The 18,652-nt window shown below is 41.8% G+C and overlaps 1 protein-coding gene across 2 annotated transcripts in view; it reads left to right on the top strand.

Annotated features, from left to right (window-relative positions):
* The window catches only part of LOC115471937 (dimethylaniline monooxygenase [N-oxide-forming] 2-like), a 116,281-nt gene extending 98,507 nt beyond the window's left edge, over positions 1-17,774 (top strand). For both annotated transcript variants that reach the window (XM_030205922.1, XM_030205923.1), the window contains 6 exons: positions 2,258-2,420; positions 2,778-2,920; positions 6,368-6,567; positions 10,875-11,230; positions 12,017-12,089; positions 16,401-17,774. In XM_030205922.1, the coding sequence (XP_030061782.1) occupies positions 2,258-2,420; positions 2,778-2,920; positions 6,368-6,567; positions 10,875-11,230; positions 12,017-12,089; positions 16,401-16,746 (1,281 nt within the window). In that variant the 3' untranslated portion in view covers positions 16,747-17,774. The remainder of the gene's footprint in view (positions 1-2,257; positions 2,421-2,777; positions 2,921-6,367; positions 6,568-10,874; positions 11,231-12,016; positions 12,090-16,400) is intronic.
* Positions 17,775-18,652: the final 878 nt, after the last annotated feature.

The raw sequence follows: 18,652 nt of genomic DNA, 5'->3' as shown, positions 1-18,652 counted from the left end.
TGCTGTACAATTAACCTGCACAGAACAAAGAGACCAACCCTACTGCACAAACTGTGTAATCAAATAAGAACAGCAAGAATTTTACTTGTACAATAAATAAAAGAATACATCCTACTCATGCCACCCTTCTGGTAACGTTCTCTTTAGCACATGATAAGATATTAGTTTTGAAGACATATTTTGCTAAAACAGAATTTTTGTTTTGTAGAAAGGAACCAGGTTTTTCCTGATGTTTCTAGAATAACGCAGCTTAAATGTAAACTATTTCTTCAGTTTAAATTCAGAGTGCAAACACATGGTGCTAGTTTCTTTTTGAAACTTCCTGTGAAATATATAATTACTTTTCCTGATATTTCTTATACATTTTTGAGCCAGATCAGTTAGAAATGCTGCAAGATGATTCTGGGTGGTTATTGATAAGATCTATAGGAATTAGTATAATTTTGCCAGGGTGTATGATTTAAACTCTTTGTGGTTTAAATTTGATTTCCTTTATTGTTTGTCTTATATTTTCTTTTCTCTTTCATTCCTGTGATGTGGACTATATTGTTTTCTTATATTACTAGCCGTTATGCCCGTAACAACGGGCTAGTTTTTTGTTTTCCTATGGCCTCCCCCCCCCCCCCCCCCCCCATCCACCAACCCTGCTCTCTCCCCTGCCCTCCCCCCAGCATCTGTTTCCCTCAGGTCCGCCCCCTCCTTCCCTCCCTGCTCCCTCCTCCTCCGATTTCCACGCCCATGTCCAAGCCCTCCTCCTTATTGGGCTGTACTGCTGGTGGAGGCGGGGCTTGGACTTCTATCTCTCAGCATTCCAACTCTACTGCGCATTTGCAGGTGAGTCGGTCACTTGCCGTTTATATGTTTGATATTACGTACAAATGACAAATAATTGCAAGAAATAAATAAATAAATAAATAAATAAAAGAAAGAATGTAAATCTAAAATATTAGCATTTCATAAAACCAGCTAGGAGGGAGTTCTACAAATGGAACTCAAAATTCAGTACAGTAAAAAAATTGGTACTAAGCATGATTCTATAAAGGCCACACACCCTTTATAGAATCACTCTTAGCATCAACTCCTATGCCTAACTTTAGGTCCCCTCAAGTCGTCACAAACCTAAAGTGGACTTAATTTTCACTGGAATATGTGATAACCGGTGGAAAAGGTCTCATATTGGTCACTGGGATCTGTTACTCAATAGTAACACTGTAACATCTGCAATCCCATATTGTTTGTGACACAGTTCATCATTGATCTGGCAGCAGGAAGTAAAGGCATGTGAGCAAGCAGTGTTCACCAGCTCAGGTCCCTTGACAAAGCAGCAGCGAAACAGGTGCCTGTCGGGATCAGCTGAGCTCTCAGTTAAGTGATACTGCTTTATAGCCATGTATGTTTTACTGCCGATAATTTTGTGAAAAATGTACAAAGTATTGATACAGCATTGACACTGTGTAAATTGAAAAAAAAGTTAAACAAAAAATTGCTTGAACTGAGCACATTCTTAGGTAGGAGGGGTTTTTTCTGGTGAATGATGAATCATGTCACAATATGGGATTGCAGATGTTACAGTGTTACTATTGAGTAACAGATCCCAGTGACTTCCCCCGGTTATATTCCAGTGAACACTAAGTCCACTTTAGGTTTGTAACTTTAGGTCCCAGCATTTATGCCTGCTGAATCCTGGTATAAATGCTGGCACGCAAGTTAGGTTCACTGAGGCTGTATTCTAGAATTTATTTATTTATTTTATTTATTGCATTTGTATCCCAAATTTTCCCACCTATTTGCAGGCTCAATGTGGCTTACAGAGTTTGGTTATGACGTAATCATTCCATGATATCAGATACAATTAGTATTCCACATTCAAGTTTTTGGAATGCCCCTATATGCCCATGGCCACGCCCCCTTTTCAGTTATGCACTAGTAAAGTTAGGTGCCATATGTTATAGAATAACACTGAAGAATTTGGGCCCAATATTCAAAAAAAGCTGAGCTCCTAAATTTAGGCTCCTACTTTAAAAATAAAATAGATGGGTGTCTTTTGAAGATTAAGAACACATTTTGCATTAATAGTTTCAGCTTGAATGTTCCTCTTTATTACTGGTCAAAATTGAGTTTGTTAAAAACTCTACTGGCTTGTTATACCATGCTTTTGATTAAATGTATCAGTTGTTCATAGCATCTGGCTTTGTAGCCAACGGTCTTCTTCTAAGCTTCTGATCTGTCTTTGGTCTATTTTTTTTCTCTCTGAGAGACTCTACTCAAAAGTGTAAGAAAACGCCCAGATTTCTCTACCACTGGTCAATGGGATATTGTCACAGAGAAAGAAGGAAAGCAGGAGTCAACCATCTTTGATGCTGTGTTCGTTTGTAATGGCCATTTTGTAGAACCATATTTACCACTGGAATCTTTCCCTGGTCAGTCTTCTAATCAATGATATATTTTTTATGTCTTCTGTATAAACTAGTGTTTGCTGCTATATTAGTCTGTTTGTATGAATGGAAATAGCTTGCAGAGTCAAATAAAACCTGTGTTATTCAATTTGCGTAATAATGAGGCTCTTTCTGTGCAGTTGCATGTTTTGCAACTCATTTAAAATTTTAAAAAAGCATGATTTTGTCATTTAACTTGTGTTATTTGGCAAAAACCAGGAGTTATTCCCTTAACTCATACTGGTAGCTAGCCTCTTTATGAGGTAACTTCATAGCAGGATACCTAAAAACATACTTTAGACATGGAAAATGCTTTTTAAAATTACCACATTCTCTTCTCAGGGCTAGAAAAGTTCAAAGGTCATTGGTTCCACAGCCGAGAGTACAAAACACCAGAAAGATTCAAGGATAAGAAGGTGCTTATACTTGGAATAGGAAACTCAGCAGCAGATATTGCTACAGAGCTGAGCCACATAGCTTCTGAGGTACATATTGCCCTACTTTCTTGAATGCTCTATATAGTGTATAAGGAAAACTATTAATAAGGGCCATGAAAAAAAATCACACTCTAACAAGAATATTTTCTAGAGATGTAAGCTCTTTTGAGCAGGGACTGTCTCTCTCTTCATGTTTGACTGTACAGCGCTGCGTAAGTCTGGTAGCGCTTTAGAAATGTTGAGTAGTAGTAGTAGTAGTAGATGTAAGTTTAGGGGGACCACTAGGGGGGGAGACATATAAGTATCAGGGTGTTGTGAGTACTGGGGATAGGAGACCAGGGCAAGGGGGTATAAGTACTTTGGACAAGTTTCATAAGGACAGGTTCATTTAACACCTACTAGTAATATAGGTTGTAAGTGCAGAAAGGGTAATTATGCTTGGCCAGAGGAATAAATAAGCACCTTTTCCATTGCTGGCAATAAGAAGGAATGTGCCAAGTTATGAAAATATAATATAATTTATTGGCAGGATTAATAATGGCAAGCCAAGCATGTCAGGCAATAATTCGCTTCTCAGCAGCTACTTCACAAAAATATAGAGGTTGATTGCCGCGCATCCATTTTGGGTCTGAGACCTTACTGCCAGCCATTGACCTAGCGGTAAAGTCTCACATGGTAACTGGGCGATAATGACCTACGCACGCCAAATGCCACTTGGCACACGTAGCTGATGTGCGCCAGAAAATAAAAAATATTTTTCGGGCGCACATAGCGGACATGCGCCAAAATTGAAATTACCACAAGGGCCACACGGTAGCTGTGTGGTAACTCTATTTTGGCACACATTGGGCATGCTTAGTAAAAGGGCCCCTAAGAAAATAGCAAAAGATGGGCGGTGGGGCAAATAAAAAATGGAAAGCAAGGAGTTTCCTTCCATTAGAAGTAAACATCAAGAAATTTCTTCCAGGCAGAAAAGGAGAGTTAAACCTATATATAGGAATCACTCTCTTTCTTTCACATCATCAGCCAAGGTAGGAGAGGACACAACAATCAACTCAGGAGGGGACCTAGCTTCCACGAAATTCTTTAGATGAGTTAGGTCAATAAACATAAAAGCTCACTTACAGCACTGGCTTAGGAGTGAGGTTCATTCCTGTCATAGTATGTGCAAAACGAATCCATTTGGATAAATGCCCCCCTCCCAAAAAAAAAAAACACAGACACACATAGAAGGCCACATAGGTAATAACTATAGGAAGGAAAAAGCCTCAGAGAACTCATGAGGTTAGTACCTCTGTTGTACATATTTCATCATCAGCATTAAAAAAAAAACTTACAATTACTCAAAATCTTATACTCAGACTTGAAAACAAAATCTCAAACACTTAACTTGAAAATGTATATGCTGATCTTTCTCATAAAGATATGTGGATATCGGTCTTTCTCCAGTGATGGCCAGTGTTTCTCAGTCTTCTTGTCAAAAAACGCTGCCTCAGGGAGTTATCTAGACCTTAAACCAATCAAATGAAAAAAGTTTAAAACTGCATCAAAGAACTACACAATGTGAAAAACTAGTCTTATAAATACTTGCCTGACTCTTTTGCTTACACCTATCTGCAATTCACAAAAAACAAAATGGTACTCAGGCTTAAGAATGGTGTAGGAAAGACTGTCCAATCATTTACCACCTCCGCTGAAATGACTAAATATCTGATATTGAACCTTTAAGGAAAACTGACTTGTGAGAATAAATTCAAAAATTGCAAACAACAGATAATAAATCTTTTATTATGATAAATCTTGAAAGAGATGTAAATTCAATGAAAATGATGTCATTCTGTTGACGTATATAGTTCCACAGTTCCCAATCAAAAAATCTAAGATTGTTCCAACTGTTGTAAGCTCCTTGCAGTCTCCTCCCTCATATGTGAAGGGATATAACCAATTATGAAACATCTTTCTATGTTACTGTGCCATTATGTCTTCTGAGTCACAACTCATCTGAATATGATATTGTTTTCTTACTTTCCAGACACAAGGGCCTAATATTCAAAGCAATTTAAGCAGGCAAGAGAGGTTCCTGCTCACATAAATCACCTGCGGCTGCCTAACCCCCAATATTCAGTGGCACGAAACTGGGCAGTGCCGCTGATTATCTGCTCTGACCGCCCATAAAAAAAATTGGCAGGTCAGAAGCAGTACAGGAGGCAGCACTGGGGAGGAGCAAGCAGTTATGTGGGTGCCACCAATATCCAGTGCCGGCATCCACATAACTAAGCAGGTGAAACAGCGCAAAAGCTGCCCTAATTCAGGCCACTTAGCTATGCAGGTGCCAGAGCTGAATATTGACGTCACCTGCATAATTATTTTTTTAAGTGCCTGCGATTCTCCTGGCCCCCTGAAAAAGCCCCCTTCCCTCCCCGTCCCCATCCCATGCCATGTAGAAGGCCCCCAAGCCCCCCCATAGCATCATCCCCACCCCAACTCTCCTGTGGTCTAGGTAGGCAAACACCCCCCCCCCCCCCCCCCAGGCCTACCTTTGCTCTATGGTTGTCCAGTGAAGCATTGAAGGCAGGAGCGAGGCTCCTTTACTCTTACTCCTTGCGGCTTGAGAAAATGGCTGCTGCAACCTCTCACAGCAGCCTCACTGTACCACACAAGTACCATGAGCTGCCACAAAAGGTTTCAGCAGCCATTTTCTACAGCCAACTGCAAGGGGCAGGAGTGAGGGGGCCTCACTCCTATCTCTAATGTCCCTCTGGACCACCAGGGAGCAAATGTAGGCCCAGGGGGAGCCTACCTAGACCGCAGGGGGGTTGGGGTGAGGGATAACATTCTGGAGGGTGGGGGAGCTTCTACATGGTGCAGGTTGGGGAGGTGGGCTTTTCAGGGGGCTAGGAGGGGGATCACAGCAATAAAAAGAAAAGTTAAGCATGCCCCGTGTGAATATTGGCCGGGACCTGCATAAGCTCCAGTGGACACTGCTGAACAATTTAGCCCTTGATATTCAGTGCTGGTTCCCACACATCACTCAGCTCTGAATATCTGGGGCTACGTTAGCCAGCAACGGTCAGCGTTTAAAAAACTCACTGACCGCGGCTGTCTGAATATCAACCAGAAAAATATCTGATATAACCAAGTGGCAGGTTAGCCCACACTCATCCAAATCTAACCATTATTTCACTTGTGGTGTTTGAACCTTCACCACTCATTTAAAAGATCATTTAAATGTTTGCATTTTGGTGGGAAAGACTATGAGGCTCATTTTCGCAGCAAGTAGATTTACAAGTCACATAGGTTAGGCGTTCAAAGCACCTAGACTTACAAAGTTACTTTGTAACCTATGGAACTTTCTAAATGCTTTGAAAATAAGCACCCATACATTTTGTACCAAAAGGGAAAAAAAAATAAAAAGAACAAATGGGAGAGAGATATATGAAACAAAAAAAATGGTACTAAAAAGTCAAGACAACTGAATTCTGTGTTATCTTTTAGGTGTTTCTCAGTACCAGAAGAGGCGTCTGGGTACTGAATCGGATTTTTGGCAATGGCTACCCATGGGATATTGTCTACTCAACTCGCTTAAAGAACTGTGTCCGAAATTCCCTTCCTACAGCTATTGTGAAGCGGATAGGGGCCAGGAATTTTAATCAGTGGTTTAACCATGCAAACTATGGCTTGGGGATGCATGAAGGGTAATTTGATATGCTTCTTTCTTTTAATAAGTCAATTTCTTTGGCACATATATCATCAAAAATAATTTTTAGACTGTCTCAGAGAGTGTCAGGAGATAGGTAGCCTCCAGGTTTTGGGATCCCTTTAAGGCAGGGCGTAGCCAGACAGCAGATTTTGGGTGGGCCTAGGCAAGAAATGGGTGGGCGCCAAGTGTTCTCCCCCTCCCACCAAAAAAAGATCTCAGTTGTTGGGAAAATGCTTCTCTCCATCTTGGCAGTCTGCAGCAGGCATGTGCTGAAAACTGAGCATGCGCAGTTGCCAGTATCATGGATAGTAGCATTTTCGTTACCATCAGGGGGAACTCTTCAGCTGGTGGAGCTTGGGATTCCCACCAGCTACCGCTAAACACGTGCTACTGTTGGGTGGGCCTGAGCCCTAAGTGGGTGGGCCTTAGCCCACCCAGGCCCACCTGTGGCTACGCCACTGCTTTAAGGAGAAGCAAATGAGTCCACAGAGTACCTCAATGGCAAGTTTAGTAACACTTTACCCTTAATGGAACTAGGCAAGTTGAACAGTATTTAAGATTTAGTATAGAAAGGCAGATTTAACACAGGACAAAAACCAAACTCAAACAAGAATAAATATGGCAAGGCACACAGAACAAAATAATACCAGAACAGGACTAGAATTCAGGAACACTGGAACAAGAGAGAAGTCCTAGACAAGACTAAAATATAAGAACAAGACAAGGACAAGACAAGAATCCAGGCACACTGGAACAATGCAAGAATGCTGGGACACAGGAACAAGAAGCATGAAACGAAAAGCAATGATCCAGCAAGGAGCAAGCCCAGAAGCAGAGCAGTTGGTCTTTGCAGTGCCATTCAAGTCACAAGGCACAAGAGCAGATGCAGCCAGCAACTGACTGCAGACTCAAACCAAACTGCCTCTCCCTGGGTCACCCCAGGGCACTAGCCCCAGACTGGGCTAGGCCTTACAAAGAGAAAAAATGAGGAAGAGGGAGATAGAAAGTTATGGTGAAAACAAAATTACAAAGCGAAAGATATAACCATAGCATGAGGACAGAAGACAGAGAGAGACATGTGAACCCTATCATACATGGAAGCTATGAAAACGTCTAATCATGCAACACAATTTTGGCAGGAGCAAAAGTGTTTACTTCTCTTGATACACATCATTTTTCATTCCATTGGATTTCTTTATTTTGTTTATTTTGGCATAGATCACCGTGTTCAGATGTCTTCTAGCAAAGTTGAGTTCTTGGAAGTAGTTCTTAGACCATCCCCAAAGAGTTTTATGTTCAGCTTTTCTTTTTAAAATAATTCAGTGCTTGCTACAGCCAAACTTGAGATAGAGATAGGGACAAGAAATGAGAGATGGAGATGAAAAGGAAAGAACCCATGTTTTTTGCTATAGAGTGAGGGTTATCTAACAGAGATGACTATTGGGCAGACTGAATGGACCTTGAGTTCAGGCAGGAAACTAATTTTTCACCATTGCCAGACAGGTATTATGTTAACAAAATTCCAGATACTACAGGTAGGATAGAGCAGGGAAGGTACTAAATATCCCTGAAAATGCCAAAACCTACTTACATCTTATTTCTGCTAAACCTTTTATATAAGTCTTTTGATATTCCTTAAGCTCTGTGTATTTTACAATAAACACCTCTCCTTAACTTAAAAACCTACTGATCTTGTAAAACCTGAAAGCTTTACCCACTCTTAATTGAAAATAGGAAAGGGGATGGGATCTGATATACTGCCTTTCTGCAGTTACAATCAAAGCAGCCTCACCCAGCCAAACTCTGTCCAGGCACACACCTAACAGCAAAGAACATGCCATGTCTAACTGCCCATCCATGCCTCTTGGGAGTTTTGCCTCTCCTTCATCTCCTGTATCTATTTGTTTCCTGAATGTTAATTATTTTCCTCTTACTTTTAACTCCTAGTGAACCATGAGACAATGTTTTGTTAACATTTCAATGCACTTTTCTAGTCCTATCCATAGTTCCTCTTTGAGAGGCATTTTCAATATGACGTCTAAGTCCGATTTTGGATGTTTTGTGGATAGGACTAGAAAATCCAAATAGGAAAGGAGGTCATTTTCAAAAAAGAAAAACATCTATCTTTTTTTTTTTTTTTTAATACTGTATCAAACAAAGTTTTGTGCTTTGGACATTTTTTTTGGTCCATTTTGGAAAAAAAAATCAATAAGTTCAAATTGTACAGATTCATGCCATTGGGGTGTGGGAGGAGCCAGAATTTTTAGTAGACTGGTCCCCCAGACATCCCAGCTGTGCAATGGGGCACCCTAGAGGGCACTTCTTTGCACTTCATAAAAATGCTCTCAGGTACACATCTCACCTTTGCTCCCTTATCTTGTCCCCTGATCTCTCCAAAATCCACCAAAAACCCACTACCCCTCATGGTACACCACTGCAACAGCCCTTATGGGTGAAGGGGGCACCTATATGTGAGTACAGTAGGGTTTTGGTGACTTTGAGAGGGGTCACAGTTTCCACAACAAGTGTGACAGGTAGAGGGAGATAGGGACCTGGGTCCCCACTCCATAGTATACTGCACTGACCACTACACTACTCCAGGGATCTGCATGCTGCTCTAATAGACCTGACTTTAACATCTGAGGATACTATAGAGGCTGGTAAGTCATATTTTTATTCACTTTTGGGAGGGGGGGTAGGAGGGGGTCAGTGACCATTGGGGGTATTGGGGGGTCACCCCTGATTCCCTCCAGTGGTCATCTGGTCATTTAGGGCACCTTTTTGTGCCTTGTTCTGAAAATAGGTCTAGACCAAAACGTCTTGGTTTTAGTCCTAGATGTTTTTGTTTTGTTCCATTACAGCTGTGAAACGTCCAAGTGTTAGGCACGCCCTAATCTCATCTTCAAAATGCCCGACATGCCCCCTTGTGATTTGAGTGCACTTTTGACAGACTTCATAGAAAAACATCTAAAATATGGTTTTGAAAATACCAATTTGAACATTTTTGTGAGAAAAACATACAAATGCAGCTTTATGCCACTTTTTGGATGTTTTTCTCTTTTGAAAATGAGAACCTTTCAGGGGCATTTTCGAAAGAGAAGGGCGCCCATCTTTCGACACAAATAGGGAGATGGGCGTCCTTCTCTCAGGGTCGCCCAAATCGGCATAATTGAATGCCAATTTTGGACATCCTCAACTGCTTTCCGTCGTGGGGATGACAAAAGCTCCCGGGGGGGTGTCGGCAGCATACCGAAGGCAGGATGGGGAAGTGCTTAAGAGATGGGCGTCCTCGGCCGATAATGGAAAAAGGAAGGGCTTCCCTGACGAGCATTTGGCTGACTTTACTTGGTCCCTTTTTTTCACGACCAAGCCTCGAAAAGGTACCCTAACTGACCAGATGACCACTGGAGGGAATCTGGGATCACCTCCCCTTACTCCCCCAGTGGTCACCAACACCCTCCAATCCAAAAAATAAAAAAACATTTTTTCCAGCCTCTTTGCGAGCCTCAAATGTCAGACCCAGCTCTATCACAGCAGTATGCAGCTCCCTGGAGCAGTTTTTAGTGGATGCAGTGCACTTCATGCAGGCAGACCCAGGCCCATCCCCCCCTACCTGTTACACTTGTTGTGGTAAATGTGAGCCTTCCAAAACCCACCACAAACCCACTGTACCCACATCTAGGTGCCCCCCTTCATCCCTAAGGGCTATGGTAGTGTTGTACAGTTGTGGGGAATGGGTTTTGGGGGGGTTGGGGGGGCTCAGCACCCAAGGTAAGGGAGCTATGCACCTGGGAGCAATTTCTGAAGTCCACTGCAGTGCCCCCTAGGGTGCCTGGTTGGTGTCCTGGCATGTGAGGGGGACCAGTGCACTACGAATGCTGGCTCTTCCCACGACCAAATGTCTTGGATTTGGTCATTTCTGAGATGAGCGTCCTCGGTTTCCATTATCAGCAAAAAATCGAGGTCTCCCATCTCTAAGGTCGACCATCTCAAAATTTAGGTCAACCATCTCTTAGGTCGACCTAAATGTTGAGATTTGGGCGACCCCAACCGTATTATCAAAACGAAAGATGGACGCCCATCTTGTTTCGATAATACGGGATGCCCCGCACCTTCGCGGAGACATCCTCAGAGATGGGCACCCTTAGAGATGTCGTTCCCGTTCAATTATCCCCCTCCACATCTCTTAGATGATCTGCTTCTGATAAGGCTTTCATAAGATAATTATTCACTTCATTACAGTTTACATCAATGGATTTGAATAACATAGTACTAGAATTTTTTTGTTGTTGTTTTCTGCAGTGACCAATGGAAAGAGCCAATTGCTAATGAAGAACTTCCCAGTCGTATAATATGTGGTTGTCTTGTGATTAAATCAAGTGTGAGGGAGTTCACGGAAACATCTGTCATATTTGATGATGGAACTGTAGAGAAAGACATCGATGTGGTGATCCTTGCAACAGGATATAGTATCTCCTTTCCATTTCTTGATGAATCAGTCATTAAAGTGGTTGACAATAAGGTTTCGCTCTTTAAAAGCGTTTTCCCACCTGCCCTGGAAAAACCAACTCTTGCTTTTATTGGCCTTATTCTGCCCATAGCTGCCCTCATGCCAACTGCAGAGATGCAGGCCCGCTGGGCAACAAGAGTTATCAATGGTAAGTGAACATTAAAAAGGAGGAACTGAAGAACCCAGTGAGGTTTGATGCTTCTGAAATTTGAGGGAAAGAATATTTAACATTCTGAACATACAGTAATGAAGAAATGATTGTATGTGTGGACTACAATTTCTATCTGAATCATCACGTTAATGGGGCAAACTTTAGGTTTCCACTGTGAAACATTTACACCTAAGTGATGGCCAAAAGTACGTATGTTGCTTCCCAATGTGCATACTTTCACCTTCACCAGAAAGGGTAAAGATGTAGGGAAAATTCAATTTGGACTCCGCACAGGAATTTTTGAGAAAGCAGGATGCAAAGTCCATATCTACTTTTGTACCTGTGGTCCCCAATGTCCCACATTTCTGAAGAAGAGTTTGTAGATTCTCCAACTTGCAACCTACTCAGCTGCTCTCAACATTTGCACCCTAAATAGTACCATCATATATCACAATATATTAGTCACACTGGAGTTTACAATTTAAAGAGCTTAGTTGTCACAATCCTGCATAACTTTATACATAAATGTGCATATACCAGTAGTTGTATTTAAGAGCGTAGTTATCAACGTGGGCTATGGTGAAGATATGTTATTTTACCACTAACTTTTTGCTATTTTAGCACAAGTTCCATGTTATGCAATGAAACCTTGGGGTTAAAACTAAAATGACATACCTTAAAGGTAGTCCATGTAGATAACTTCCCCTCTTAATCTCTCAAGCAATCAAAATATCAGCAAAGATATGAATTAGTTCTTGTCTGGTGGTGTTCTTTTTTTTTTAGGATTGAAGAAATTACCTCCATTAAATGAAATAATGGAAGATATTGAAAAGAAAAATAAAATATTAATAAAAAGGTAAATCATTTTATTAATCTATTTGTTAAATGGAGAAGAAAACTGGAGGTTGTCAAGGTTCAACAAATGCTAGACACTGGATAGCCATAACCTATTTTCTACTGGGGGCTCAGGTAATGAATCTATAACCTTCCAGATTCAAACCAGCAACTCTTCCAGTGAGATAAATGCAGCAGTTCCCTTTGCTATGCCAACAGGATCACTCTAGTTACTTGAGTCAGATTGTTACCCTTTGCTGTCAAACAACTTCCTGCTCAAGAAGGAAGCAGTTTTCCAAATAGCCTCCATCTCTCTTTCTGTCCAGGACTGGATTCAAGATCCCACTTCTGCTCCATGTGTGAAGGGTTTAAAACTTGTTGTTCTCTCTACAGTGTCACTACCTTTTTTTCGAACTGCAGCAGTAGCCTAACAGGCAAACCAGGGTTCAAATTATTCCTACATTTCTTGTATCCTTGGAGAAGTCGCTTAATTCTCCATTACCTCAGATGCAAACTTAGGGGCTCTTTTACTAAACTATGTTAAACGCTAATGCTCACTTAACATGTGAAAAACAGGCTACCACAAAATGCATTACAGCATTTTGCGCTATTTTGCCTGTTAGCATGTGCTAACTCGCATGTTAAGTATTTTTCGAAAATATTTTTAATGGGATGTAGCGTGGGTAGAGAATAGGCACGGAAGCCTTAATCAGCTAGAATGTTCAGATTACCACACACTAACTAGTTAGTATGAAGTTAACGCAGGAGCAGTTAGCACCACGTAAATAGGAGGTGGCAAGTTCTCCTGCATTACTTTTTTCCTTGTAACATGCGCTAATGACAAAATTATTGCATACTGGAATGTTGTTGTTTTTTAAGAAAATGGTCAGAAATAATGTCATGTTAAAACTGGGCTTAGCGCTCACTAAAACCCCCTTGTTAGCATGGACTAAACCCAGATTTTAGCACACTTTAGTAAAAGGGCCCCTTAAACTGTGAGCTCTCTGGGACAGGAAAATGCCACCTGCTGTCCCTGACTGTAACTTGCTTTGTGCTACAACAGTTGTGCATTTTTGCAAGGCCGCAATCATTAGCTCCTTTCTGCTACCCATGTACCCATGTGACTCACTGTTGTTCAATAGAAATACATCTCAATAATCTGACATGATGGAGGCTGCAGCACCAATACTAAAAGACTTTCACCAGTTTAAGTACTGTAAGTGCACACCTAAATCAAATTTTAATGCAAAATACAATCAAATAAATTAATAGAATAGCAAAGTTCTTTTATCTAGGGAAAAAAGGGATCAGTACTCATACAGGGCCAACCTTAAGGGCAGAGTCACTATCTATGGCTCCACCCCCACCATAGCCACACCCCCACAGTAGCCACACCCATTTTGCCTGCCTTGGAACATATAAAAAGGCATCATTGAAAATAGTACACAAGTCCCTAGGTTCAACAAAAGAACCCCCAAGAGTGATCATAAACTAATAAAATATGCAGACAAAAAAATAAGCTGAAACCTCCTCAAAACCAGACTCTGGCATGCAAGAGAACACCAGAAAAACACAAATATTTTCCCCTTGTACTACTATAAAGATAGCAGATGTAAATTTTAAAAACTGACACATTCCATTCACTATATTACAAATTAACTACAAATAAAACAAAAAATTAACACAGCTACCACACTACTTTATCTTAAACTAAAAACAAAATTATTTTTTTCTACCTTTGTTGTCTGACCACATACTTTTTTTTCAATTGTGTTGGTTCCAGTTTCTGGTTTCTACTTTCCTCATCTTCTCTTAACTCTATTGCCAGGATTTCCTGTTTGTCATTTTTCTCTCCTCCTTTTCCTTTCAGCTTTCTTCGATTTTCTGCCTTTTTCCACATTTAATTCTTTCTTACTATCCAAGCTTCAATTTCCCTCTTTTGACCGTGTCTACCTACAGCTTGCCCCTCTCTTGCCTCCCAACTTCAATCCAGCATTGCCCCTCCACTCCTCCCATAATCAACCAGCATTTGCTACCTCACTCTCCTCCCCACTTTCCATCTAGCATTTGCCTCCTCTCTCCTCCCCACTTCCATCCTGCATTTCTCCCCTTTTCTTCTCTCTCCCCATCCAGCATCTCTCCATCCAGCACTTCTCCCCTTTCCTCTTCTCTCCCATCAAGCATTTCTCCACTTGCTCCCTCTCTCCCTATCCAGCATTTCTCTCCTTGTTCCACCTCTCTCCATCTAACATTTCTCCCCTTGCCCCCTCTCTCCTTATCTAGCATTTCTCCCCTTGCTTCTTCTCTCCCCATCCAGCATTTCTCCCCTTGCCCCCTCTCTCCCCATCTGACATATCTCCACTTGCCCCCTCTCTGCATATCTCCACTTGCCCCCTCTCTCCCCATCTGGCATTTCTCCCCTTGCCCCCTCTCTTCCCATCTAGCATCTCTCCCCTTGCCCCTTCTCTCCTTATCTAGTATTTCTCCCCTTGCCCCTTCTCTCTCCATCTAGCATTTCTCCCCTTGCTTCTTCTCTCTCCATCCAGCATTTCTCCCCTTGCCCCCTCTCTCGCCATCTAACATATCTCCACTTGCCCCCTCTCTCCCCATCTGGCATTTCTCCCCTTGCCCCCTCTCTTCCCATCTAGCATCTTTCCCCTTGTCCCTTCTCTCCCATTCAGCATTTTCCATTGTCTCCTTGCTACCTATCCAGCATCTCTCCCGTTGCCCCCCCCCCCCTCTCCCCATCAAGCATATTTCCCCTCTCTCCCATCCCTTGCCTCCTCTCTCTCCATCCTGCATCTCTCTGTTTCTCCCAACAAGCAGCAGTGGCGGGCAAATCAAGGTGTAAAAGGCGCAGGGCCACAGTGCTTTGATGCACACTGTCGGCTCTGATGATCCCCTGTCCCTCTGACGTCAATTTCCTTTTCTGGAGCAGCACAAAAATAGCCCTGGAATGGCATAATTTCATTACTTTAACATAAAGGCAGTTTGAAATTACTTTTCTCCCAATCCATACCAAGATCTAAAAAAAAAACTCAAACGCTTGCAGCCAATACATTCCAAATTGTAGGTAAATACTGGGGGGAAAAGTCTGTTTCCATGCATATGAAAGAAGACCCCCTTTTTGAATAAGTGTTTGCCAATCTTTTGGGATCTTGACAGGAACTTGTAATCTGGAATGACCATTGTTGGAAACAGGATACTGAGCTTGATGGACCTTCGGTCTATCCCAGTATGGCAACACTTATGTTCTTATGTAAGAAAGCACTATCTACTAATCTCAGATAGGACATACCATTATAACACCTGCATAAGATAACAAATGATTCCTAGTTGTTGCTCTAGCTTATCCTAGGATGTACCAAAATATTGGATGGGGCCATCTTTAAGTTAGGATCCCGGGGGAGGAAGGGATACAATTTAATTATTTGGCGTGCTTTTGTAAAAGACTCCCTCAAATTCTAAGATCTCTTTGAGATTGAGAAGAGTGAAAAAAAAGCATGTTTTTCCCCAAAGTGAATATTTTAAAATATGATTCATTCCTTTCTCCTAAATACTTCTGACCCAAAAGTTTGTACTGTATATTGAGAGAGAACAGTAAGAGTGGTGGTTGGTACCCTGCCAGCAAATAAATCATGAATTTTAATGAAAAATCATTAGGGATGCTACCAAATTCTTACTGTCATCCTAGTGGCCAAATTTCAGTCCAAGGTGATTTATATTAGTACTAATGCCAAAAATGAAATTATAAGTGAATGACATTGGAAATATTGCACATATAATGATATTGCTATGATGATACCTTGTATGTTTTTCTTACGTCTTAAGTACTAAATAGTCCTTTCCTAAACTGCAGTAAAAACTGGCCTTAGCACAAAAATGCCTTTTTCAATTATTGTCATTAATAGCCATATGCTAATGTTGCCATTACAGCACAGCCATATTCAAAAATTATCACATGAGCAGTTACCGCCACCTATTTTGAAGGCGGTAAGGAGCTCCCATGTTATCTGTGCACTAAAATAGATGCACTAACTGGATAGCACAGAAATTCCCACTCTCCACCCCTGACACACTCTCTCAATAAAATGTTCAAAAAATGATCTAGCATGCGATTAGCATGCAGAAATGCAAAAAATAGCACATGATGCTTTAGCGCATCCCATGGAAGTCCATGCTAGCACATGTTAGCACCTAACGCAGCTTAGTAAAAGGACCCTTAAAAATACAATGTAATAACAATGGGTTTTGTGGCTGTTTTGTTATTATTATTTTATTTTATTTTATTATTTATTTATTTATTTATTTATTTTGTGGCTTACTTACTAAGGTTTGGTACAACTCGTGGCTGTACTTTGCTGGTGGACTATATTGAATACATGGATGAGATCGCTTCAGAGATTGATGTCAAACCCAATATCCCCCATCTCTTTCTCACCGACCCAAAGCTGGCATTAGAAGTATTCTTGGGCCCCTGCACACCATGTCAATACCGCTTAACTGGACCTGGAAAATGGGATGGAGCCCGGACTGCCATCCTAACTGGATGGGACCGGATTCTGAAACCTACAAGAACTCGGGTTGCAAAGAAATTACCCAAACCTTCATTACCATCACTGCTTTGGTTTCTCTGCTTCCTAGCACTGTTTGTCTCTTTGCTGTTGTTTAATTTTTAATCACAGACACGTCAGGTGAAATTTTGAATAGCTCACATTGCTTGTATTATACACACACTTTTTTCTCACTGTATCCCATCAAGTTATAGTGAAATAGTATTGGATGCTAGCTTTAATTGTTAAAAAAGTATTAAACTTCTTACTAGATGAGGCCAAGAGATCCCAGATCTTAGCAAAAATACTGTGCTGTTCCATAGTTTGAAATGTTTTGTCTGACTCCTTGATACAGAGGGAAAAGATGGAGAAACAGTAGCATTCCTATCCAAACCTAGGCATGGAGAAGTAGCCTAGTGGTCAGAGTAATGAACTGACAACCAGAGAAGCCTCATTCAAATTTCACTGCTGCTGCTCCTTGTGATCTTGGGCAAGTCACTTAACCTTCCATTGCCCCAGGTACAAGCATGAAGGGCAGTTCGATAATTGGTGCCTAAAGATAGGCAAATACAACAACAAGAAGAGGCACAAAACAACTGTCCAGTATGAACTGCTTCAAAAATTGCTAAATAAGCATTTTTCAGTGATTTCTAAAGCAGTTCATATTGGGCTCTGGGAGCTCAGTATAGGCAACCTTCGATGTACCGAGTGTTCTCTTTTAAAGTGTGATGTGCGTCTTAGCAGCAGTGTTTAACTATTTCCCTGATGCATGCATTTGATTGCCGAAACATTTTGTAACATCTACATGGTAGGACAATTTTGATACACACCACTAGCAAAGATTGCTCTTCTAATAAAGTTCTGTGCACCTACAGCAACTGGTTAGTTCACATTGCTGCTTCTGTTTCTGGACCCTCAGATATGCACCAAAGGGACAAATTCTATAAATGGTGTTCAAAAATGGATGACAGAAAAATTTGGCCCTATGCACAATTCTATAAAGGGCATTTGCCCTTTATTGAAGAGCGCTTATAGCTAGTTTCTGAAGCCAACTTTGGGTGCCAAACTTCTGCCTGCTGAAACCCAGTTAATGCCGTGGACTAAGAACCTGGGGAACTGGGTTTGATTCCCACTACAGCTCCTTGTCACTCTGGGCAAGTCACTTAACTTTTCATTGCCCCAGGTACAAAACTTAGACAGTGAGCCCACTAGGGACAAAGTACCTGCATATGATATATGTAAACCACTTTGGTTGTACCCACAGAAAGGCATCCTGGCACCCAAATTGCGCACAGAGACCCATTATTCTATAACACTATGTGCAACTTTTTGGAATACCCATGCCTCTGCCATGCTCATGCCCCCTTTTGGGTTGCATGTTATGAGATTTAGGCACCCAGTATTACAGAATAGTGCAGATGCCGGCACTAGGCACACTTAGAATGAAATCATCATTCAACTTTGTTTTTCACTGCTCTTCCCTAGTGGAATACTTTACCTGTATTCCTTTGTAAAGACTTACCCTTGAAAAAGTTCAGCACCCTCCCCCTCCCCCCACCCCACCCCAAAATACTCAGCCAGTGGCAGTCAGCATTTTTTTTAAAACACTGATCATTGCTGGCTAAATTATCCCCCTGATAATTCAGTGCCGGGCCATGTCCGGGCACTGGCACTAAATATCAGGGGATAATTTTGAGCAGCCTGAGCTTCAAAATGTATGCAGGCCCGGCCTATTCTCTTTCTCTCTTTTTCTCTTTTTCCCCCCTGGGGAGGGTGGGGGTGCTCAGAGGGGAGTGCTCAGATGGGAGAAGGGGTCTGAAGCTGGAACTGGGGTCTGACAAGGGGCAAGAGGGAAAATGGGTCTGGGGCTGAAAAGGGGGGATGCAAGGCATGTGGTGGATGAAGGGGGCTGGAACTGGGGGCTGAAAAGGGGATAGGGAGAAGTGGCTGGGGGCTGAAGCTCGGGACTAATGGAAGAAAAGGGCTGGGGACTCTTGGGATAGTGGGGCTCAAAAGGGGGGCAGGTGGGAGA

Source organism: Microcaecilia unicolor, chromosome 6 (genome assembly GCF_901765095.1).
Source record: "Microcaecilia unicolor chromosome 6, aMicUni1.1, whole genome shotgun sequence".
NCBI lineage: Eukaryota > Metazoa > Chordata > Amphibia > Gymnophiona > Siphonopidae > Microcaecilia > Microcaecilia unicolor.
Note: the sequence above shows the minus strand (reverse complement) of the source record. Positions and strands in the feature narration are given on the sequence as shown.